Raw genomic sequence first — 25,718 nt, 5'->3', positions numbered from 1 at the left:
AGATTTTTGGTCCATTCAGCACAGGCACTTAGATTGAAAAAACCCAAGCAAAAGCAAGTCTTCTAGAAAGAAATTCAATGAACACCAAGAAAACATCATTAACCTGTTTTCTGAATTTATAAATTCCAAATCCCCATTCTTCCCACAGATCTTTAATTCTATGATTTAAAGCAATATTCAGTATCCAGAATTACACTATTTCGGTTTTAATTATTGCTTCTCTACTGACTGTGTACACACTTTACCTGACATTTTCACAAGGGTGATGATACTGGAAGAAATGAAAGGTGACTACACTATTTACCATAGACTCATCTGCTGGGACTGTGGCTTTGAGCTTTTGGAACTTTCTCAACCTCAGGACACTAATAAATTTATCTTACACTGGAACTACACTGCTGGCATCTGTTTAAAAATGAACAAACAGACAAAGAGATTATAAATATATAACTGTATTTTATTTTTAATATTAAATATTTTTAAATTACAAGCAGTTTCTTGAATCACACTATGCATGATAATCAATATACAGTAGAAATTACAATTTAAAAATGTACACAATTTAAAGACATTTTGACCTGAAATTTCATTAACTATGATATATTGCCATAAACCTCATACCTGTATTAAATTACAATAGGAAAACCTCATACCTATGATTTTGTTACATAGTTTCTCATTTACAAATAGAATTAAACATTATATATACACACACACATCAGTACCATTTATCATTTAAGTTACACCTACATCTGTGCAAGTTCAAACAATTTCATAAACAAAACTAACTGTAAGTCATATTCAAGTTTCTGAAAAACAGGCTGCTGGTATTACAAATACTTATTTTCAATAAGTTTATATGATGTTTGACTCTCCTCTAGATTTCTTCCCATTTTGTACCAAAACCATTAACATACAAGGATATTTGTGTATGACTTAAAGCTGAAGTAATTTTGTACACTCCATTCTTATTTAAGGCTATTTCTTATAAGGCTAATGTACTTGGATTCCACCTTTCACCAACTCCAACACAAATAGCCAAGTCACTGACACCTGACAATGCTGACATTTTAGGATAGTGCTTAATTGTAAAAACAAGTCTTTCTACCAACCAGCCTCCTCATGAAAGATTGAGTATTACATAAAAATCTGCTAAAAATACTGATAAAAAGAATGAGGCTTAAATGGCTTTCATTAGTGCATCAACAAGGATGTGGAAAAAAAATGTTAAATCTCCTAATTTCCAGGAAAATAGCAATTTCCATAAATGCAGTTATACACAGTGTATCTGCAGCTGGGGGATTTGGGAGAGTACAGGTGTTCCCACTGAAACTGGACACTCTTGTTGCTCTCTTGGCTTCTCACTACAGATCCTAATGTTTAAACAAACTTCTTTAGGTGGGAAAAATCAGATCTTTTAGATACCTTTAGTAGCCAAATTGAGACAATGCCTTCATTATTCAAACAATTCAGGTATTCTACTAGAGAAGGAATTAAGCTGTAACCAGTCCTCATAATAAACCATTGAAAATAGATACATGTACTTCTAAAACGGAGACCAGGCTTAAGTAGCTAGTGCAAGAAATTATACAGAGTGTAATGAATGATTTGGAACAAATCCCCTCATTATAATGTAACATGTTGGAATTATTGATTCATCTTCATTGTGCCACTTGACTGCCAGGCAGATATTTAAGTATTGCTAGTAGTTGATCAGATCTTTAAGTATAATTTTTTACCCCAAAAGACAGTTTATATTATTGCAATCCAGCCTACTGGATTACTGAAATTAAAATTCATGTTTAAGTGATGCGAGTTAACTTTAAATATTTCTTTCTCTTCATTGTACAGCTAAAAAGGACATAACCTTGCTTAATATCATACACATCTAGTTTTGGAAAAAAATGCTCCTTTGGCAATTCATTAGCAATGAGTCCATTTGGACAAAGGAGTAAACTTTCACTTCCTGTATAATATTTTCTTTAAACCTGGGTAAAGAATAAAAATCTTAGATCTCCATCAAGCAAAGGAAATTCCTGATGTGCAAGATAAACGTCTGATTTTCCAGAATTACAAGAAACAAAATGCACAAGCAAATTACAACATTCTGGAGCATAAGCTTTTATTTAACCCAGGACTATATTTTAAATCAAATGATTCAAAATTAAGGCTGAACTCCAGGTCTGACAGGTTTTTCACCACGCAAGGCAGACAAGCCCACATGTTCTTTGCAGACCATTATAGAGTTTCATTCTTACTATGGTGAGAATTAAAGACAGATGAGATACCCTAAATCTAGCTGTATCAAGGAGTTCAATGTTGGAATTATGGAATTTCTAGGCAATAATTTGTGCACAAAGTCTATTACCAACATTTTAAAATATTTTCAGTAGCGCACAGCTTCCTTAAACCCTCTACAGTACTATAAGCCTGTATTAAGAACTACTTGACTTTGCCTTCTAAAAAATGTTTTGGGAAAGGTCCTTAGGAAAATTCAGTTCTTCACTTCATACTGAAGAACAGTTCTGACTAACTCCGAACCTGAGTGCCTCATCAGAAAAAGATATCTCAACAATTCATTGGCAACTTCAAACAACATGATAACTAAATCATTCCCTTTTAATCAGTATGGAAGCCGTTCTGGTTTAAGGGCTAAATAACATTGGAAAAAAGTAGTTAACATATTCCTGTCATTTTTAAAACATACTTAGAAACCAAAATTAACACAGAGGTATAAAAAAAAAAAAAAAAATCACACATCTGAAAATATCTAGTCCTCCCATCTTCAAATAATGAAAATTCTCTGGTGACTGGATCTGGACACAGAGCACTTGGACCACCATTATCTCAAGCCCTGCCAAAGCAGCCACTAAAATACAAAGTACTTTGTATCTCAGTACATTTGCATTTTAGTACAGGTAAACAAATACAAAGCCAGGTAAACTGTTCCTATCAGTGTTCCCTACAGATCTGCAACTGCGTAAGGCATTCCAAGAAGTCAGGGATTTGTTTCTCAGCTGAACTCAGTTCGGAGTAATAACTAAGGATATCTTTTTCCGAGCAGTTTAAATGATTAACTCAGCTAAATGCATGGTAAAGCAGGAAGGTTAAGCCCCCACACTGTATTCTCTTCCCTACAGGCTTCAGAGCAAACCTATTGTACTGCACCCTTTGTTCAGGATGCACCATGGAGCTCTGCAGACATCTTAAATGGATCTGGCCCTATAACAGGTGCAAAACTGGGCATTAACCACTAATCAGAATCTTAATTGTCATAACGTCACCAAGAGGTAGATTTACCACAGGCCTCTGAACGGAGCCTCGATCTGCAGGCAGCAGAAGAGTGAGCTTCAAAATTCACAGAATGTACAACCAAAGGGCCAAGTGTACCCAAATCCAGTCTGTTGAAATTAGTCTTTTTATAAGATTCATAAATTCCAGAGTTTTGTACAGCCAATTTTTCCTCCTCTTTCTCCAAGGCAGAAATTGTAGTAAAAACTGGAAGGCCCTTAACTGTGATATAGTCAGATGCTATTACAGTTTAAGCAGTCAGTAGGATCATATGTAGGAATTAAGAGACATTATCTCTTTCATCTAAAAATTCCAGAGTATATCATATATTCTTTTCCAGTTTCCTATAAAACATGAACACGAACAACCATTCTATAACCATTATCATTTTAGAAATGGTACTGAATATAAGATTTCAGCAAGTCTAACGTGATACTCAGAAGTTATGTACGTTTTACAAGTACCGTGCATAGCAAAGGCTACAAAAAGGACAAATTAAACTGGATAACTGGGCCAATTCAACTTGTCTTATTTTCCTTGAAAGATTTAAGATTTTGATTCTGTACATCATCAGGAAATAAAGGAAGAATAATCCATAGTGCAATTGTAATAAGCAAAGTAATATGTAGTGATATCTTTTTGAATAAATATGGCTCACTACTGATCAACTACCATTCATACAGTTCCATCAACACAGCCACCTGTTGCACAGGACAGTTATACACAATTCTACAACAGGTGTATGTTCAAATAGATAATGAACTACATGGAAAAATATAAAAAGAATATTATACAATCTCATACATAAACCAGACTGTAGTGTAATTGCTTTACTTGTTTAAGTTATCTGAAAAATACTTCAAGTACTTGAAAACAGCGGCAGAATCGTCTTTCAATGAAAAGCAAAATTGCACTGATTTAAAAATACATTACAAAGTTAAATACACATTCAAATTAATGTCCTGATTTAACATTGCTTTCAGTGTTCACTTTCATTTCTCAGTACTTCTTGATTACCTGTGTTACTCCAGGAGGATCCAGAGTTTAGATAAAGAAGTTTCAAACACAAAGCCTGTGTGTTTTATGTATGGAGTCCGAGCAAGTTTAAATTGATTTAATCTTTTTCTCCATCTTCACTGCTTCCTATTAGTAGAGGAAAGGTCATAAGATACAGTGAGATTCATCTGCATAACCCCCACTACTTCTTTGCAAGACTCTTGCTATTCTGCTGTTTTGCACTTCTAAGTTTTGGTTAATTTTTCCCTACACTTTCAACTACTGTAAACATTTGGTTCATTTATTCATAGACATCTGCTTCAATCACACAGTTCAATGTCACTTCTTAGGACACATAAGGCAATGTAGGATCTCCAAAATATTCTCTCTTATCTGTAAGTTACTAAGCAGCAAACACTATCTAATCAATAAGCAAAATACAAGAACAATACAACTCCATATAGCACTGATTACATATTTATAGACATTGACCATTAGCAAGGCTCTGCAATCAGTAATATTTATTTTTAATAATGCAGTGTGTTATCAAGATGAATAATATGCCAGACAGATTCAAGTCTGCTTATTTTTGCTTCTCTTAACCTCAAAAATGTATCAAAGGTTAAAAAAGCTTTTTGTTACTCACAAGAAGGCCTGTTAATAAATACTGCTAGTACTCAGTTATTGCTCTGAATGGATTGTTTGGCTCTCCTAACAGAAGCTATCCTATTCACAGCTCTAGAAAACATGCTGCAATTCTGGACAGAATGTCAAGAATGCACTGTCTAAAAAGCAATATGAAAAGAAACTAAACAGTAAAACGAGCTTACACAATAATGGCAGAAACATTACATTCCTGGCATCCTCATCCTGTGCAATGAAAACACAATTGTGACTTGAGACAGAGCAATAACCAGGATTAGTAACTGCCACAGTGTGGCAGGTGTAACAGCAGTGCTTCAGGATTGCAGAGGTTTCATTTATCCATATACAGCACTAGGGGTTTGTAACATTAGAACTGAGCTTGTCCTGTAAATGTTCCATAGGCTGTTCAACCACAGTTTTGTAGCAACTTGGATGCAAATAAACCCAATCTCCATGGAAAACTATGTCTTAAGTGAAACACAAGACCAGACAAACTTTTATGGTTTTAAAAATGTACTTCTATATTTGGTATTTAAAATACAACAAGACTCGTTGTATCTGCTAGTTTTATCTTTACATAACAATTTTAATTTGTATCCTTAAAGTAGTTTTTATAACTAAATCACTTACCTCCTTGCTCTATATCCGAATCTGTAAGGTGTGTAAGAGAAAAGCTTGCCATGTTTGCAGGAGAGATGGAGAATCTGGAATAAGGGGATGAATGTGACCAGTTCTGATCAAGAGTCCGGGAAGGTGGAGGTGGAGAGAAGTACTTTGATGGCTGAAGGGGTGGTTTAGAACCAATGAGACTATTAGCTGCCTTGGATATAAAGGATGGCTCTGGAGAAGAGAAGTCATCGTCCCATTCAAAACCCCCACCTTGAGGAGAAAAAAAAAAAAAAAAAGAAGAAAAAAGCAGCATTACAGTAATGTCATGTAAGGTCACCCAGAGCTGTACAAGTAGACTGGAAGATTGCATTAACCCCAAACAAAACCTGTAGCCCTGGGCAGGGTTCTAGCCCAGGGAAACACAAAGATTTGCCACCCACAGTTTGGTTGCCTTTCAGGATACCTTGGACACATCAATACATAAACAACCACTATCACATCCCAGCTTTGCTCCTCAGGAACAAGGGAATCTGAGCCCAGATGCAGTGTCTGCTTAGGACACAAAACTGAAGCCAACGTCGTCCAGTGAATTTACAGATCACATATAGTTTAATGACTTCTCATAAAAGGCTGTGCATAAAATTGTCTTGGCCCCTGCTGTGTATAAATATATTCACGCACCTTCTTCATCAGTTGAGCTTTCTGAATTTGCAAATCTGTTTAAGTAACCAGGACTGGAAGATGGAACAGGAGAGCTGCCAGCACCTTCCCCGTTCACGTCTATCCCACGGCTTCCCAGCTCCTTCGTTGGTGTTTCCTACGGCAAACAAAATCACTTATTTAACTCTTTTTACACACAATGTCTCCATGCCTTCAGATGCCAGCACCCACAAATACACTCCCCCATCCAGCCATCAAGTCAAATGTGGAATTAGAAGGTCTGTAAACTGTTACAACTACACCAGAAGACTTTGAGTTACAGATTAAGCACGTACACGTACTTCTAAAGAAAGGTGCACCAAATCTATGCTAAAATGCATGCAGGAAATGACTATTTAAATATTATTTACCATATTAAAAATGGTTTCATATTTCTAAGAACAAAGCTAAAATATCTTCCAATTGAAAACAGTTCCCATATCAGCTTAACATGGGGTACGAGTTTCTTTTCCTCTTTATTAAAGCCTTATCCCATTTCCCAACATTTTTTTTTAATCCCCTAATCATGTTCAGGATAAAGAGACAGACTTTGTACAGCCGCTATTGGAAGCGGCCTACATTTTATCAGTCATTGTAATAAAAACTAAAGAGTTCAACAACTAAGAGCAGTTTAAACACAGCTGATTTTCTCTTTCCCCTCTGGACAAAAGGATTACTATTCTACAGGCTGCCTAAACACAAATAAATCACCTACGTTTTCTGTTCCAAAACACAGTTAACTCTAATATTTATGTGCGTCATCATAAGCAACATTTCCAAAGCTTGACAATGTGACTGTTCTCTTAAACTCACTGGACTAGTTTAGTCACCATAATGCTAAAATACAATCCCCTCTGTATCCAGTTACAGAAGTTAAAAATTGATAAAGCTGATAGGGAAACAAAAGTAACCTTGAATTTTATAAGCCGATCAGTATTTCACTGAACATGAATCCCATTGGAGTAATAAAAATCAGCATTACCATCTAAATACTGTTCTCATCTTTGATTATGATCTTAGTTAAATTTAGTGCTAACTAACACACGATTCAGAGTTAGGTTTTTTGGTTAATTATTGGCTTTTTTTGCTTTCTTCCTTTCTTTTATAAAGGTATCTTAAACTCAACATCTTCAAACACATTAAACAGATATGCTGCTTCTAGAAAGTTACAACAATATTCTGTCAAAATAAGATAATTAAATCTTATAAACAGCAGAAAAACCTAACTAAAACCCATGTTGCATTCAGCATGTGCAGTCAAGGGTCCAACAGCAATGGAGACTCAGGATTTGACAACCAAAGCAAAACCCTCCTTCACTTCAGATTAGTGCTGCTATTCTGCCAGCAGCACAAAACTGCACTACCCAAGTCAAAAAGTTCTTTTTTCTTTATATATAAGTATTATTCTTTTACATATATGTATTCTTGTATAGCCTTAATATATAAAGGCAAAATAACCCACATCACGAACCAGCTTTAACCCTGCCGAAACAAGAAAGGTACTCTTGTAACGAGGTTTTCCCAAATATTAAGCAATTTATTCAATTACTCCTTATTTAAAGAAAAACAAAAATAGCAAGCCAACAAAAACTTTACTTAATAATAAAAAAAAAGGTGTACCTGATCAAACAAATAGACTGTCACATCATCAAAGAATGTTACAGCCTTTTTCTCATCTTTCCAAAGTTCAGGCTGCCTTTCATTAAGGGGTTTTGGAAGTTTCAACAAGCTTCTCAAATGTTTTCCATCATCCTTGTCAGTAATTATCTCAGGTACCTGATGAACAGTTTCATCTTCACTGTCAGAACTCAGACTATGCATATGAAAAGTCCTCATGTCATCCTCAGAATCACTGTTTTCATCTTCCTCATCTGCATCATCGCCATCTTCTAAATCCAGCATTCCAGACACGCTGAGTTTGCCAAGGTATTTTCCTTCGATATCTGGCTCTTTCAGTTTTTGTCCTTCCATGTGATAGAAGGACTTCTCACTGTTACTCAGATCTAAAGCCATGTTGTGCACAGGCTTTAAGTCTCTGTGTGAAAGAAGCTCTGAAGTGTTAGTGCCAACACAAGAGACACTTTTATGAGAAGTCTCAGATAGTTTTATTTCATCCCTCAGGTTACCTTCCATCACTATTTCCAGGGAAGACAGAGTTGACTCAGCCCACTCATCAGGACACCCCTGCATCCTTTCATCCATCTCTTGGATCTCTAAATTGTGGTTTAGTTCTAGTTTTCCATTTTGATTATCATCATCCTGGTGATTCCTCACATCACACGTTTGCTGTCTCTCTTCAAAACCATAAACCTCTTCAGTGTGATTCTCTCTGTTGGAGGAAACAACACACACAGTCTCTCTGGACAGATTTACAGACTCTTCTGGTTTTTTATCTGGCTCAGAATCATTATCAGAGAAATAGGCAGAGTCTCTATATGAGTTTTGACTTCCACTCAGAAAAACCACTGGGGTTATCTCAAAATTGCTGTTCACTGCATCCAAACAAGCTGCTGCTTCTGACACAATGATGACTGGATTAGAAGGCAAAGCACTGACACTGTTCTCGCTCACAACACACAGAGCAGTATCCACACTGGAAGCGTCCTCAACAGGGACATGGGAAGTCCATTCTGGAGATTCCAGGTTTTCTGTTTCATAGCCACTGTCAGCAGGTTTATCTGGTGGCAAAAGTTTCTGAGGACTTTGAGCCTGTAAAGATTCTAAAACCTCATTTACATCTAAAGAATCCAAAGAATCAGGTGTCTCTAAGGCTTGTTCTACAGTTTGTATAGGAGATGGGCTGTCTTCCAAAAGACTGTCCTGACTTGTACAATCTGAAGCAGCAACAGAAATTAAGGTCACCTCTTCTGGAACATCCTTACAGTTCTCAAAATGATTTGATGTTTCTTGTATTTCCTCCAATAAACATTCATTTTTTTTTAATACAGGAGAACTATCTTGCAAGTTTCTTTTCCTATCTTCCTGATCACTACATTTTTCTCTATTAAAAGTTATTTCATCAGACTTGAAAAGCTTTCCCTGTTTCATCTGTGCATCACACTCATCTGTTTCAACAGCAACACTGTAATATGGACTATTTCCAACATCATTATTTTTGGCATTGCAAGATAGCTCTTCTTGACAGAGAACATTGGTGTTACAGGACATGACTTCATTCACTTCTACATTTAGAAGTTTCCCCTCATCCTTCAAAATAGGAAGATTTTCACATTTATCACATGACTTATGTGCTGTGGGTGGACTAGAGGATGCCTGCATCTCTACAGGAGTCTGAGACTGAGAACTGGGATCTTTATTCATTGTCACTGGGTTAAAATTTTCATCTTTCACTGTTCTAAGACTTTCGTGTATTAAAGAAAAGACCTGTGCATTTTCAGCCAGCACAGGCTCAGGCTCTACAGAGTTTCTTTTTGAGGTTTCTAATATACTTTTTAGAACATCATCTGAGTTTTGCCCAAAATCACTGCTGGTTTTTTTAGGCAATAATCCTGTTAATAAATTTTTCTCTTGAAGAAATAAGAAGTTATCAGAAAGCTCTTCTAAAGTTACCAGGTCCGACTGGTTAGAGATATTTTCAGATAAGGAAACTGCTTCATTTTCAGAAGCATGACTAGAATGCTCCTTCCCAGAACAGCCTACTGCCTTTCTAGCATCTGTGTTTGAGTCCAAAACAGCTGGTTTAAAGTCTTTAGGAGAATCATTTGTTTCAGCAAACCCAAGTATTTTTCTGTTTGTCAATTCTTCTGATCTATCAATGTCATTAAATATACTCTGGAAAGGACTTTCTGGACTACTAGTAGCAGGCAAAAATTCCTCTTTAGGATCTGTATTGTAGTGGAAGAAGTCCCCATCGGTACTAGATTCTTCAACATCAAGATCCCTGAGAACCGTGAAATGAGAACTTTTTTCTTGTACAGCTTCTTGATGATCAACTTCTGTTGTTAATACAACTGATTGGTTATCAAAATTCATGCTGCAGCCACTTCCTTTTTCCTCTAACTGGATATAGTAGTCATTTCCAACAGAAAGTTTGTGTGCATCAAACACAGGTAACACCCCAGGGACAGCCAGTGATGCCTCTTGACCACTTCCATCCTGTGCTCCCGGTCCTTGCTCTGAAAGTGACCTCTCAAAAACCTCCACTGGATAGAAAATACTTGTGTAGGTCATGGCTTCCTCAGGATTCACATGACCACATTCATCAAAGTGATCATGTTTAGCTGCCTCCCAGATGTATTCAAAGCTCAGACCATGGCTTGTTTCAGTTACAGTCAGAACCTCCTCCAGCTCATGGCCAAGTCTATCTCCTGTGAAGTGATCCAAGATTGGGAATGCAGAATTACTTGCTTCTCTATTTGAGGTGTTTGGTTTCAGAGCATTCCACTGCTGTTCAAAATCAATCTCTGAGTCCCTTTGGCTTTGCATGCGGAGGTAAGTTAAAAGTCTGTGCACTTCTTCTGCCGTTGGTCTCTTCTCTGGAGGCAGCCAACAGAACTGCAGAACTTCATACCTATACAAATAAAAACATGTTTCAATAGGTTTCACACTGAAAAGGAATTTATAGAATTCAGACACCTAACAAGCCTCAGAGTACCAATGTCACTAGCAGGAACTTCCACCTACAGCAAGTCCTTTTACTCCCTTTATCTAGAATTTGTTTCCTGGAAGCATGTTTCCACGTAGCAATTTCAATGTATTTAAGAGAACTGAGTCATTTGAGAAACTTCTTCAGCAGCTTTAGGAATAAATAGAAATATTTAAAGTTTACCATCTATCAGAGTATGGCTGCTCCAGACGTGGCTTGAAGGGTTTAACCTGCTTCTCCTTGATGACATGGGTCAGGACTTCCCTGTCAGAGAAGTCCGAGTAAGGCCGAGCACCATTCTCAAACAGCTCCCATAACGTCACACCCAGCGCCCTGGAAAAGAGCAGCAAATGACTGAGCATTCTCAGAACTGTCCTGGAGATGCTTTTCTAAGAAAGTAAGGATATGCAAATCATAACTGGCAAGGAGAAATAAATACCACTCCCCATTGTCTCTAGAATAACTTCAGAAGTTAACTCATTTTGACAGAATGCTAAGAGCCCGAAGAGTAAAATTGCTTGAAGGCAACAACAACTAAGGCAACAAAATATAGGGGGTCTAAAATTATTTGATCATGAAAAAAAATCCCACATATAATAAAATACTATCTTTTCAACAGTTTTTAAATAAAAAAATATTGTTATAGTGTATAGAAATGAGATTAAAAAACCTTATGGTTCATTCAACAGAAGAAAAAAGCTTTCATGAGAAATTGCAGTTATAGGTCAAACTGCTAGAAAACTTGTCTTTGTTCCAGTGTTCATAGAATTCCTTATTTTCAAGCTGCAGTGGTCAAAAGCTGCCTCTGCTCAGTGCTGCAGCTGTACTCTATCCAACACTAATCGCATTTTCAGTTATCACAGTCAATGCTAATCTTGGGGGAATCTTTCTGTGCTCAAAATGCAAAGTAACTGACTCTGCATGTAGAATAATTTAGATTGGAAGGGGTGTCTGGAATCATCTAGTCCAAACCTATTCAAAGCAGCTCTGCATAAGAGGCACTAAAATACAAGCTGGAAAGCTTAAGACCCTGGCTGCTTGCAGTCCAGATGAACACTATGAGCTGAGGAAGCCTCCTTGGAGGATGGAAGCAAATTAGTATTTACATAATTTCTATCTATCCCACCTGCTTTCTGCAACCCTACTTTTAAAACACCAAAGCCTAGTTTACTATTTAATATCCTTAGAATATAAAACCAGGAATTAACTACAATGTTTTCAGAAATGTTAGCCTAATCCACAATTTCCATTATCCAAATTTCTTGGGGCTTGAGAACTGAAGTGGAACTTGGCAATTTCAAAAACGTTCATCTTCAAGAGTTTCACCAGCCATTGTCTATCAGCTCTTTGGCAACACAAACCATCAGTTAATTGCTCTCAAATGCTGCAGCAACAACACAGCATTTTAATTAAAATGCCACTGTTCTACCAACTGAACTTAATCGGGCTCTAGTGGGATCAACTTTTTATGTCACCCACAGCTACTTAATCTTGGAAAATTCATTTACCATTTCTTTCCTTTATGAACATCTGAAGGTATTTTTATTAGTATAAACACCTATTATTCTGCTAAACATTTTTGTTTGCTCCAACTTTCTCTCAACAGATTTCTAAGAATCTTTCCAAAGCAGGATATAGTGTCAGGTTTACAGAGATTAACCTACTGTACATCCGATGCATCAGGCCAATTTAAATATTATTTACTCCTTCATGTAACACTTGAAAATATGTTCACAAATCTCTCATTGAAATTATTTTAAAGACTTCTACATACCATATGTTACTGTATTTATTTTGCTCTGCTGATAACAGTCTGTCTTGAAAACTTGTTACTAACTCAGGTGCAGTCCAACGTAGAGGAACAAGTTTCTTCTCATCTGTCTCAATATAATCTTCCTGAATTATTGATTAAAATGAAAAAAACAAAATCAGAAAAAGGCTGAACATGCATTGGATCAACTTCCAGACAGTGACAGTCCTTTCCTTAATATGTTTTTATGTGAAGCCTATGCAAAAAATTAGAATTAAAAAAAATAATCCCATTTTCCCCAAGTAGCAGAGAATAATGCTATGGAGGAAAGTCATTCACTGGTCACTGCACAGCCGAAACTTGAATGCAAATTTCTTGTTTAAGGTTTGGTACTTACAAAATGTTTTAATTAATGTCTTTAATTTTTCTTTTTCTTGATATACTTTAATATTTTAAATAGTTTCCTTAAGAAATTTGAGCCTTTCTTTCAAATTTGTCCTTAAAAGACATTAAAATAAATTTGTTCATATTCTAGGACTACTGTAAATAGGACCAAAAAAAGGTAGATTTACCAGAAGCTTCCAGAAGCATAAACTCTACTCATCTCTAGAAAGACCATCTATTCTGGTACATGAACTTGCTGCAGTTATTTGCCAGTAATACTCTGAAAGTTCATTATTCAAATAAAGGACAATCTAGTATCAGTTTACAACTTTCAGGCATGCTTGTTGTAACCTTGAGCCCGGAATCCTTTAAAAAAGTGGTCCATGACTAGATTAACTTACCTTATACCTGCTGAATCCTATACCATAATCTCCTACTTTGACATTTAAATCAGATGTAAGGAAGCAATTCCGTAAGGCCAAGTCACTGAAAATGCAAACAAATAAACAGTGAGACAAACCAGGAGGTCTTCAAGGCAAATTAAGACAAAAGGGCTAGTAGAAGTGACAATTCTTAGAACAGTCAGGTCACAGTTTAAAGTATCAAATGAAAAATCAAGAATACTATTTTTTAAAAACTTAGAATCTAAAAATCAAGGACTTATGCACAGTTACAGATCATAGCTGCAAGTAACAGGAGCACAAAACAGTGTTAATGATTCAGCATCCACTCTAGATATACTTCAGCAATCCCATGTGCATGAGCTGTAGGCTGATCCCTAAATCCTACTGAAGGCTGAGGCAAGCTGCGTGCAAGAAAGGTGTGCTCCTGGAGCTCCTGGAGTTCCCTTCCTGATTCTCTTCAGAGGAAATCAAACCAGTCCATGCACTCCGAAAGACCAACTCATGCAGTGCAAACCCAGGCAAAGGAACTGGGGAGACTGATTTCTGAAGTGCAATTGTGATCTAAACCAAATATTAAGTTTTCTTGTTGCTTACATTTTTACTAAGTTTTAGAACCTACACGTGCCAACAATTAATTCTGTATCTCATTGGAATACTGCGGACACTACAGTTCTATACAAACACTCATCACTTCCAGAAAAAACAAACACCAACAGGGTTTCTCCTTAGAGATGACTTATTGGACAAGATTTGTTTTGTGGCCAAAAGTCTGATTTCCCTCAGGTACTCCCACTGCTTCAAAAGAGGATCAGTTTAGAGTCACAGAACCAAGCAGACACAGCATTCTGGAATCCAAAGAAATCTAAACACAGTGACAAGGCAATCACATTTAAAGATTTCATACAAAAACCCTGGACTATTATGCTGTCCTGTACAAAAAAGATCAAGCTGCAGGCACTTCTCTAGAGCAGTGGTGTAGACTCTTAAGCATTCAAACTACAAACAGCATTTACATGCAGTTATTTCATTCTGCTCGTAATCCTCTCACGGAGATTACGTGGGCTGTTCACATGCTACAGTGATGTCACCCCTCTTCACACCTATCATTGCATGGCTTGCATTCTAATTGTCCCAAGCAAAATCTATCAGCAATTCAGATTAAGTTTGAATATTAGTTCACAGTATGATACTAAGCTACCAGTAATATCTTACATCTACAGTTAAGTTCCTTAAGCAACAAACCCATACATTACACGTGAGCCAGAACTACAGTCAGTCTTTGGAAAAGACCCACAGAAAAAGTATTTCATAGAAGTCCTCTACTAAACAAATCACAAAGCTCGTGAATAGACACAGAATTTGCTTCCAGTTTCTACCATAAACCAGACCACAACTAGTCACAAACCAGCAGTGCTGCTGTAATAGCACCAAGAAGCAGTTTTAGGAAACCCATCATGCAAACTCAGAAATTTATGCACGTTTAATGAAGCTGGAACTGTGGCTGCGACAGCAGAGAGCTCGGCAGACTAACTGCTCAAATATTTCACTTCTCAGTTTCACAGAAGGGGACCAGGCAATTAAGTGCCCTGAAAGAACACTACCTTTGCTTCTGTTGGCTTAAAAAACAGTCTCTGAAGTACAAATTGTCTGAAAGCCACAGCTTGCTTGCTACAAAGAAAGATGATGATGTTTTCCTTTCCAGAGTCATTGAACTACACAGGTCAGAAACACATCTATAACCTTCAAGTATGTCCTAGAGCTTGCCAAATTGTTTTATACTATTTAAATAAATATCCTGGAAGAAAAAAATTGTTGGCTGCTTGAATTTACCACTAACAACAAAATCACTGATGCTGGAGCTTTACCACTTACTCTGACAGCATCAGGATAGTGTTGCTAGAAGTAAACATTACAATGAGAATCCTGCAGATCCACAGAATAATTATTTACCAAGTTTATCTGTGTTTCACTGAAAATGTACTGTTAAATTTAATACCTACAGAGCCATGCTGCTGCAAGACAAGAAACTGGTCCCTCAGTTAGACAGGTACAACTGGTATTACTTTCAAGTCATCTGAAATTGTTAAATGGGTTAAAAGAATAGCTCTGCTCATCAGCCACCAGCTGAGTCCAGGCTTTGGGGTTTTTTCAGGGTTTTGCTGCTGCTTTACACCTGCACCTTTTAAGACTTAGGTTTGAGAGTTCATTTCTCCCTGAACTAAAGGTCTTTGCCTTCCCTAAGCTGCAAGATGTGCATTGATAAGCTCCAACACAAGCTCCTGACTTGCTGAAAGGGTGATGCAAGTGCTGGTCCATTTCAGTCAGATTTTCCCTCTAAACTCAGCTTCCCCCTTACTACATTAGAAAGGCTTTTTTTTTCCATTTTTAGTAACAAAGGTAACAGGTTACCAAAGAGAAGTTCTAAATTGCTATAATCTGATAAAAAAAATCACAGTAGGTAAGATTCATCCTAACTGAATGTTAACCTCCCTCCCTCCACAATAAACAAAACAAATTTGATTTGGCCAAGAATTAATCAAACAACTACATCTGGATTGGCTTGGCAGCAGGTTGTGTTCTGTGGGCTGCAAACTCAAAGGGCAGGTGATCAGCTTTCAGGCAGGTGGAGCTGGAACACCACACCACTGCAGCTCAGTTAGCACCTTCATTAGCATCACACCTTCATGCCTCAGGGTATGTCACAGTTAGACAGAAGTTTGTGCAAACAGTCTTCAACAGCCATGGATTTTAATGCAAATACTCAAATGAATTTCAGAGTGCATCTTGACTGAGTGGGATTTCTCTGGGAGCCTACCTGTGCACAAAGTTGTGTTTGTGCATCACAGCGAGGCCAGCGGCGATCTCGCACGCCATTCTCTGCAGCAGCATTATCTGAGACTCTCCTTTAATGTGCTCCTGCTCATTGCAGATGTAAGTTTTCAGGTCACCCTGTAAAAGAAGTTGAGGATATTTATTAGCCTTATATGTTGGTTGAATCTGAGAAATTCATTTTTAATAAAGATCCAGCCGACCACATTACTTATTTACCACGTTTATGCTCAATAAAGTTCCTCAAGTTTCCAATCTCCATAAAGGGTCATATAAAAGTCATCTAAGGCCTATGGTATTGTCCTTAAGGGTTTTTAATCTAATCATTTAGTAATTAACATCCTAGATCAGACTGCCACATGAAACCTGTCACGCATGAGTAACTTCCACTAAAAAAACCCAGAGTTTGCTGAGCCTCTGCTTTTAAATGAGATGAGTTGTCAAGTGCTCCAAATCAGCAAAAGCTGGCTGTCTGGAATTTGTAAGAGGATGGAAGGGAGAGACTACAGAAGAGAGTTTCAGACATTGCCAGCTCCCAGAGCTTTCTATATAAAAAGCATGGTAATACACCCCATTCCAGTCAGAGAATTCTGATGATGGCAGCAGTTTTACAGAACCCAGGCAATGCTGAGCAATAGACATGTAATTAATGAGCACACAGAAGCACTCCATAAATTACTAAAATAAGAACAGCTTTGAAATAGAGGAAAATAATTGAATACTGTCCAAACATTTGGGAAAAGGAAAACTTATGTAGTAAGAGAATCCAAGCCAGGCAAAAGAACAAGTTTCTCATACCATTGTTGTTCCTCTTCTCACAGTTTGGCTTTTAACCCAGCAGTCCCGTATTTTTGTTATTTAAAATATAGACTTTCCAAAAGGGTAGCAAATTATTTCAAAGACATTTCTGTATTGAGACTGCACAACATACATCACAACTTGTTTCACCAGCATAACACTCTGGGCTCTATGTCCATTTTCTTCCTAAATCTTGGGCCAGGAAGCTCTTGCCAGAGCAGAGTTCCAAACAATTAGGAAAGCAACAGCGTTTGTAACACACACAGGTTCCAAACGGCAGAGTCCAATACAAGCCCTGAACATCCAGCTGAGCAGACTGTAGGTGGCAGCAAGAGCTCGAAAAAAGTCAAACTCCCTAAAATTGTCATTCATTAAAACAGCAGCTGCTTGCTTAGGGCTTGTCCCAGGTAGATTAAGTTCCTAGGATGCCTGAAATGCACCCAGGAATTACTTTTTAATTTTTAAATGCATTAGTAACAGCAGTACTGTGTGACATCCCTTATTTCATAAATTATTCATGTAGGCACATATTTTTGTAGGAAAAACAATTTTTATTAAATCCAGCACCTTGAAACACACTGGTTCTATGTTCCCATTCTGGTCTAATTAAGGCTACAATCAAGGTTAAAAATATAAAATAGGTACTTTTGGTATTGCTTTAAAAGGAAATTGCTTGTACCAAACTGGGGTGAACCAATGGTCACACTCAGGTGCTGAACTGCCCTTCAGAAGAACCTGGACAAGCTGAAGAATGTTTCAACAGAGACCTTATGAAATTCCAGAAAGACAAATGCAAACTCTCACACCCAGGAAGGAAAAAACCCCTTGCAACAGCACAAAGTGAACAGTGGCCAGCTGGGCAGCAGCTCTGCAGGAAGGGACCTGGGGATCCTGGTGGGCAGCAAGCTCCACATAAGCCCTGTGTGCCCTGGGAGCAGACGGGGAGCAGCCTCCTGGGCTGCACGAACTGGGCCAGAGCCAGGGGAGGTCTCACCACCTTCTCAGCACTTGTCAGACCACATCAGATCCTGTGTTCAGAACTGGCTGCCCCAGAACACGACAAACTGGAGCAAGGTCAGGAAAGAGCCACCGTGACAGGGGTCAGAGCATTTCACCGTGAGGAGAGGCTCAGGGAACCAGGCTCATTCAGCCTGGAGAAAGAAAGACTTCAGCATAATAACTTGCCCAGTATTAAGTTATTAAAGACTAAGCCAGGCTCCTACCCGTGGAGCAGGGATGGAGGATGAGAGAGAACAGGCATGAGCTGAAACATGGAAATTTCAGACTGAGTGTAAGGAAAACAGTTCTACACATAAAGACATCAGCAGAAGTGCAGGCTGATCAGAAAGAACATGCAGTTTCCATCCCTGGACGTTTTCAAGATTCAACTGGACAAAGTCCTGAGAAATCTAGTCTGGCCTCAGGATGATACTGCTTTGAGTGGGAGGCTGCAGACCTCCTGAGCTCCTTGCTAGCCTGAATTATCCTATGATGCCTCCCTGCCTAAAAGCAGACAGTAGCAACACAGCAACATTATCCCTGCACTATTTCAAGAGCCACAAAATGGCCCTTTATTGACAGACTTTTTAACACAGTAAATATCAAAGGTTATATATATCTGAATAAATGCAGTTCTGCAAAATTCACTGCAGAGAAATCTAAATATAAAAAGCTCAATAATCATGCTTGAGGAAGGCTCTGCTTTCTCTCCAACCTCCTCTGCCACTCTGCCTTTTCCCTCCTCTCCTGGGACACCATGAAGAACTAAATTTTGCCTTTCTTCCTATCCTTTTCAGTTCAGTCATTTTTGTAAGTAAGTCTTAATATGATTTTTCTCTGTAATAGCCAGAAGCTGGGGGCACACTTACAGTCAGTACTCTTTGTCAGCTTTTTGTTTGTGCAAATTCCACACTGAGCTCATCTGAACACCCAAACAGATGACTGACATGACTTTTTAACCAGAAGGCACTGATGGTTTTAAAACTGATGACAGTTTTGAAAATGTGAAGAGGTTACCAAATTACATCTACACATTCTACCAAGTTGTCATAAACTGACAAATCCCCCCTTTATTTTTAAACCACACACCACTGATAGATAAGTCTGCTCCTTGGCTCATATCCATACTGACCATGATCATGAAATAGATTCACTGAACTCTTTGATTATGAAGTTTTCATCACAAAGACTCTTCTTTTGATTAGAACATGTTTTCAAGGGGCCGTAATTAAAAAAAGAACCAATCACTGCAAGCAGGCACCCTCCCCTAACAGCAGCATCCCTGAAGTAAGCCACAGAGCATTCCAGGCAAATCAGCATCCTGCTGATCTCATCTGCCCAGGGAATTGCAAGACTCGAAGAATTTCTGTAAGAATTTGATAGGCAAATCAGCCTCACAATATACATGCAACTTCCACATTTGAATAACTTTCCTTTTACTCATAAATTATGTCAATCTGTTAGAGGATTTGCTGTGCTGACAAAATGCTGGCCACACAGGGTTGAGTAATATATTAAAGTTAATAAGACAGCTACCACTATTTTTAACCTGGCATCGTTCTGCAATGTTTAACAGTGAACAGTTAACTATTCCTAGCAGACTGCACCAACATACTATGCAACTAATATGGGGAAAGGGGTTGTGAGACCTTTTAGAGCATTTCTTTTTATATTTACTGTTTTCTAAATAATTTTAACACAGGCAAAGCATAGAATTTAACAGCTTAAATCACTTACGTGAGACTGACCTCTCTTGCTTCTTTCCCAGCTCTGCAAAGCAAGGGATACAGAGCAACCGGGACTACATTATGAAATAGACTAAATGTTAGCCAAAACAGTTATTGCACATGCAACCAGCAATCTTGTGTAACAGAAATATATCAGGAGTTTCTGTGGCCAAGAAAACAAGTAAGCCAGCCTGCCTGACATTCAGCATTGCCACCCTGACAGCTCTGGTTTCTCTGCACTACAGTTTCCAGTGCCTCTGATCAAGACCTTTCAATGCCAAGGAGCCTGGGAACTGATAATCCAACAGGGCTGCCTGAGCAGCCAAGACAAGGTCAACTGGCCCTAAAAAGGCTACAAATCCAAGCAAGAGAAGTAGCAAAAGGAGGACATGCTGTGATAGGCTATGAGTTTGAAGGAGTGTGAATAAAACAACCACTGTACCCTCCAGACCGTCAATGCGTCAGCAGAATAGATGCATTTTTTGTTACTTAATATGCCAAATTTGTAAAACAAGGTCAACACTGCCAAATGAGCCTCAAAAGAACTTGTCACCTGAAGATATTAAAACTTCCTATCCAACACAGCTGACATATTTGCCATCTTTTTTCAGAACTATTGAATTCTTAAACACACAGGTACCAGGGACTAAAACAAGTTCACTTTGCTGGATATACACAGACACCACCACACAAGGGAAAGAGCTCTAGCTCAGCATTAAACCACTGGTAGCAGAACAGGACCATGTTCCTCATCCTTCCCATTTGAGCAATAGTCACCACAGACACTGGAACCTTTAGTCAACCACTTTAAGTTCCACCTGCCCTGATGTTTTTTCTGATGAAGAATCACTCCTGTGTGTGCATCTCCATGCACCCACCCCAATTCACCCAATTTCAGGAAAAAAAGTACAAAAGGAGTTTTGAGATCAATTACTAAAAGTCTAAAAAATCCAAGTAACTGCCATTCCAACCACAGCGATAAAAAGCTTCCTGACACTCCCTTAAAAACCTTTTTACTAAAAAAACCTATTTAGCACCATCTCCTGTTCCAAAAGGTGCCATCATGCTTCCTTTACATTGCTTCCTTCCTGTCTCTTCTCTGCCCTTACTCCAACATTGTCACCTCCCACTGCAGGCCCTGGACCACAACAAGAATTAGTGATGTACAGGGACACTGAGCTACTCCCTTGTCCCACTCTCTGCATCAAACTGTTCAAGTGAACACTGCCCTGTCTGCCCAGCTCCTGTGTATTTGTGTGCACATGGAAAAAAAATGTTATCATGTCTAGGAGATACTCAGCTCTACCAAGTAAGACCTCTTTAAGTGAGCCAGACTTCAATATGAAAGTTATGTTTAACTGACTAATATATAATTTTCTAAAACCAAGTTTTATTTCACTTGGAATAGAAAAATGAGCACAGACATTTATTTTCCATTCCAAAGAAATTACCTAACTACACTCAAATTTGTAAAACCACCACTTTAACTGTCAAGCTTACTGCCCCCAGTTAAAGGGAAAATCTGTTTTATCCCCTTAAATGAAATCCTTTCCAGATTACTCTGAAGGATCATGACAACTTCTGGCATAAATAATCAGGCATCAAACGAGGCTATTATTTTTTCCTGTATACTTAAAGTAGGGCAATCTTTAAAAGCTACTCCATCTTCAAATTTGAAGTTGGATCAAATCACATAACTATTTGAAAACATGGCAGCAATTAAATCTGATTTGGATGCATATCTGATGGACTCTATAAAATGAAATTCTCTTTCCAGGGTCCTTTTAAAGAAACTCCAATCTGAATTGCAGGTTTAAAAACCAGTAAGAAGTATTCTATTTCTACATTGAAAAACTATAAAAAACCTTATCTGTTAACCTTAGGCACAGAGTTTTTAATTGTTAGCAAAACCAGAACATTTCACTTTGATCAGTCACTTTAAAAGTTCAGGCATTTCTTCAATTTGGAAAAGAAGGATTTTATCAGCACTTTTGCCTCATTAATTTACCACAGCTAATACGTTTGAGCAAAAGAGCAGCAAGTAAAAACATAGTTATTTAAGGTCACAGATTAATTGATATTTCTCAAAAATCTCAAGTTCATGCTAACTAATTTAAATTGCCTGAGGCAACTAGAAGCAGATTTTTGCACCTGAGTTTAAAGGAAAACTGTGAAGTACAGAAACTGGTAAAAAAGATCTTGCTGAAATTTATAAATGCAAACTGTCTTATTTCTGAAAGATTCATTCCTTAGTAATATCTGTGCACTTCTGACTTCATTTCTGTCTTGACATTTCCCAAGGAACTCTGCTTTGGGTGACATCTGCACAACAAACCTTAAAAGCAGCTACTGAGCCAATGTTTAGACAGCCACCTGGACTTTGGGGTTTGTTTGGTTTTAGTAACTTGTTAAGCTACAATAAAACAACTCAAGTCTTTCCAGACCATGAATCCAAATTTTTGTCTCTCATGACTCTGCATGCTGGGCACAGTTCAGAGGTTCTCTACATGCCCCCCCCTTCCTCACAACATTCACGTACATTCCAAGGAATGCGGTGGCTGAGCAAGGCTTTGTGCTGTCCCTCCCATTCCAGGGACCACTGTGGCACTGAAAGCAGTGGGAACACCCTTCAGTGTGTTCCTACCTTTTCTTCTGGTGCCCAGGAAGCATAAGGCAGTTGTTTGGGGGGCAGAAGAAGGCAAATAAAAGGATAAGAAAGTAGGGAAAAGAATAATACAGTAAGAGAAAGGACCAGGAAGAGAATGAACACTGAAACTGAAAATTCTAGCTATAAGAAGACACATGACTGATATCAGATGTGAGCCCACCATTGCATTTTAGCCCAAAGCTGCACAGCATGGGTAAAATCCAGGCACTGCAGAGGTGGGGGTGGAGGCAGGAGGCAGGAAATTCTTCCATTTTCCTCAATTAACATTTTCACATAAATGGTAATAAAAGCACATTAAGATTGCAGACAGCAAATATCATCTCAGATGTGATGTTAGTGCACGCATGTGATACTGGACCGTGATAAAAAGCTCCTTTCTATGATACCCTCTGCCCTCCAAGCTCCCTGTTGAAGGCAGACTGAAAGAGACTGGCAATTCCATTATCAAAGAACAGGTATTTGCCTCTTCAGCATATTCCACAAGCACTTAGAACATACATGATGAATTGAAGAAAGTACCAAAAAAATTGTAATTGTGGTGTCTCTAAACAAAAAAAAAAAAAAAGTCCTGTGAAATTCTGGTTAATCAAAAAACTTCCCAGAGAGAAGAAGAATCATTTCATGAGCAAAGGGCAGTAAATATACCACACACAATTCACACCAGCAGAAAAACAACCGCAGCCTCTCGTATAAGTGCACTTACCAAGTCACAGAACTCAAAAACTAGGAGATAAGGAATGGCTTCCACACATTGCCCAATACACTGGAGAACATTTGGATGCTGAAGAATGCTGGAGTGAAAAAATACAGTTAAAGCCAGGAAGATCACAGCAGAATGCAACACACTGAAATCCCTACCAGAAGTTTCAACACATAACATTGGAGGGGGGTGGCAGGAACAGAAGGTGCAAGTACCAAAGCTACAGATTCCATTTGGACCTTTGTATCTCCTTTGTATTGCTGAAGTGTATCACTGACAGCAGTCAAAACTCAGAGCATCTCAAAACCAAAAAATCCAGGACTGTCACATGAGAGTCACACCCATCCTCCCACCATCCCTCATACCAAAAATAAAAGCATGCAACTGGTTCACGAACTACACCAAGGTACAGAGCTGGCTAAAAGATAAACCTTTTTTTAGCCAGGTTAGTTCCCAGCCAGATCAGTTACTTTTCCTAAATTGCTCCAAAACCACTTGTGCCAATGCAGCAGAAGGCATGAAATTTCTTCTGACAACTGCCAACAACCCAAGCCTAAATGCAAATATAGCCAGGACGTTAGAAAGCACGGAGAAGAGAAAGCACTTCACTGACCAATCTTTTACAGCATGTTCAGGCAAGGTAAAGCACAAGTTATATGAACACAACTTTTGCTCACTTTGGGTTGAATGTATTTCACATTTTAAAGACAAACATTACAGTTATATGGGAGGGCAAGTAGAGACAATAACACTGAACAAAAGCAACGTCCAAAACTCATCTGCAGTAGAACGAAGCTGTGAAACATTACTTACTAATATGGTTCTCCATTTCTTAAAAACTGTTCTTGCTCCTTGGGACCTGCACTTGCCTTTAACTCCTTCACTATTACCCTTGCTACACTAGTGCCTGTGTAGATCTCTCCAAGGAGAACCTGAAAAAGAGATTGCGTCTTTAATCAGAAGGGAATTCTGTAGTGCTCCTCCAAAGAAAAACAAGAGCTAAAAACATGTTGTAGGAAAGACACTCTGGCTTTTTTACAAACACAAACAGAGCTTTGATAATTAAATACCCATACTTAAATCTTGACAACTGATCTACACATCAGCTTTCAGAAAACATGTTTGCAGGTGAAGACCACTTATTAACTTAAATTTTTTCCTAAAAAGAATTGGTAAAAACAGGAGTGCATTAACTCAAATCCATGTAAGTGAAAAGTCTAAGTAGTCTCTAGTAAGAATCTACAGGTAAATTCAAAAAGTACTGCATGCAAGGAACTATCTAATTTCAACTTCAATTTTTCTTATGTTACTACTTTTTTTTGAGTACCATTTTAAGGTAAATACAGAGGCCTAGTCAGCTGGGAATAAGCCTCAATCTGAGCAATATTAAGAGATAACTCCTCACCTTTCCAAACCAGCCATTTCCAATTTCCTGGATGTAGTTTAGACTCTGACGTGCAACTTGAGACTTTGATCCATCTGTCACACAATGAAACAAATGTAACACGTATCAACCACTCAGATGGCCAAAGTCAGCAACTGCTGAGGAAATAATGCAAGCTTCTACAAAATTTATTCCCAACAGGGTGCACACATTCAGCCCAAGCACCAAAACCTTGTCAAGTGTACATAAAGTAGGAAGGTAATGTTGTGACAACAGCACTCAAGTGAAACTTTACTCAGGGGCAGCTTCTAAGCCATACCAGAACACACCCCCTACAAAACCACAGCAATTGTCCTGAAGAAATGTGAGCTTGAAAGTTTTTAACACATTCAGCAAGAAGGCAAAAAGGCTAAGTTCTGCTTCCAATATAAAACTGTGTTAAAGCCTGTAGCTGGGTAGAGAAAACAATCTACTTACAATAGTTTCCTATGTAAGTAAAATAGAAAACCCAATGTACATATTAATATTTATAGTTATATAGAGTTACTGTTTTAAGAGAAACAGTTTGACTGCTTTATTCTTCAGCCCAACTGCCCTACTTGTAGCTACCATCTGGAAGGAGGACATTTTTCAACTAAAAATGCTTCACATAAGAGCCCAGAGAGGAGAAGGACAGAAAAAGAAAACCCAGATCGCGGCAGATAATGGGCAGTAATAATGGCAGACCCCATACACCAGAGGAGATCCAGCAGCATCTGTCCCTCTGCTGCCCCACTGCTTAGGAACACTAACAAATAGATGCAAACAAAACCTTTTCTTGTCTGAGAATTCTAGCCCACAATTTATTTCCATAAACCACATTTAGAGCAGTATTATTGTATTGGAAGAGCCAGAGCTGTATAATTCACTGTCAGTGTGCTCCCTAAGCATGGTGAAGGCCACAGCAGTGCAACCACATTTTATCCAAGCACTCAAGCACATTGCCTTACTTCTGGCAAAACCCTTGTTGTGACAGTATCATTTTAACAATTATGGCTACACAGAAGAGCTGACATAAAATTTTTCACTCAATTTTTCCCAGCTCTTTAAAATACTGAGTCATTTGTACAACTGTGTCATTTGTATTAAAGGCACACTGAGTTTCTTGTAATTCATACAGGAATTTTACTAGAAGCTTCCCTGAACATCTAATGCTCAAGCAACACAAGTAGTACGTAAAATTATGTGAA

At 38.2% G+C, this 25,718-nt stretch overlaps 1 protein-coding gene across 1 annotated transcript in view; it reads right to left on the bottom strand.

Annotated features, from left to right (window-relative positions):
• Positions 1-436: 436 nt before the first annotated feature.
• Positions 437-25,718, bottom strand: part of LMTK2 (lemur tyrosine kinase 2) — a 41,419-nt gene continuing 16,137 nt past the window's right edge. The window contains exons 4-14 of the mRNA XM_032126019.1: positions 24,511-24,584; positions 23,919-24,037; positions 23,109-23,196; positions 16,200-16,333; positions 13,382-13,466; positions 12,621-12,742; positions 11,030-11,179; positions 7,861-10,771; positions 6,223-6,358; positions 5,563-5,811; positions 437-4,434 (exon numbers count right to left, since the gene is read on the bottom strand). Coding sequence (XP_031981910.1) covers positions 4,406-4,434; positions 5,563-5,811; positions 6,223-6,358; positions 7,861-10,771; positions 11,030-11,179; positions 12,621-12,742; positions 13,382-13,466; positions 16,200-16,333; positions 23,109-23,196; positions 23,919-24,037; positions 24,511-24,584 — 4,097 coding nt within the window. The 3' untranslated portion in view covers positions 437-4,405. The remainder of the gene's footprint in view (positions 4,435-5,562; positions 5,812-6,222; positions 6,359-7,860; positions 10,772-11,029; positions 11,180-12,620; positions 12,743-13,381; positions 13,467-16,199; positions 16,334-23,108; positions 23,197-23,918; positions 24,038-24,510; positions 24,585-25,718) is intronic.

This window comes from Corvus moneduloides, chromosome 16 (assembly GCF_009650955.1).
Source record: "Corvus moneduloides isolate bCorMon1 chromosome 16, bCorMon1.pri, whole genome shotgun sequence".
NCBI classification, from domain to species: Eukaryota; Metazoa; Chordata; class Aves; order Passeriformes; family Corvidae; genus Corvus; species Corvus moneduloides.
The sequence above is the reverse complement of the archived record's forward strand: the minus strand, read 5'-3'. Positions and strand labels throughout refer to the sequence as shown.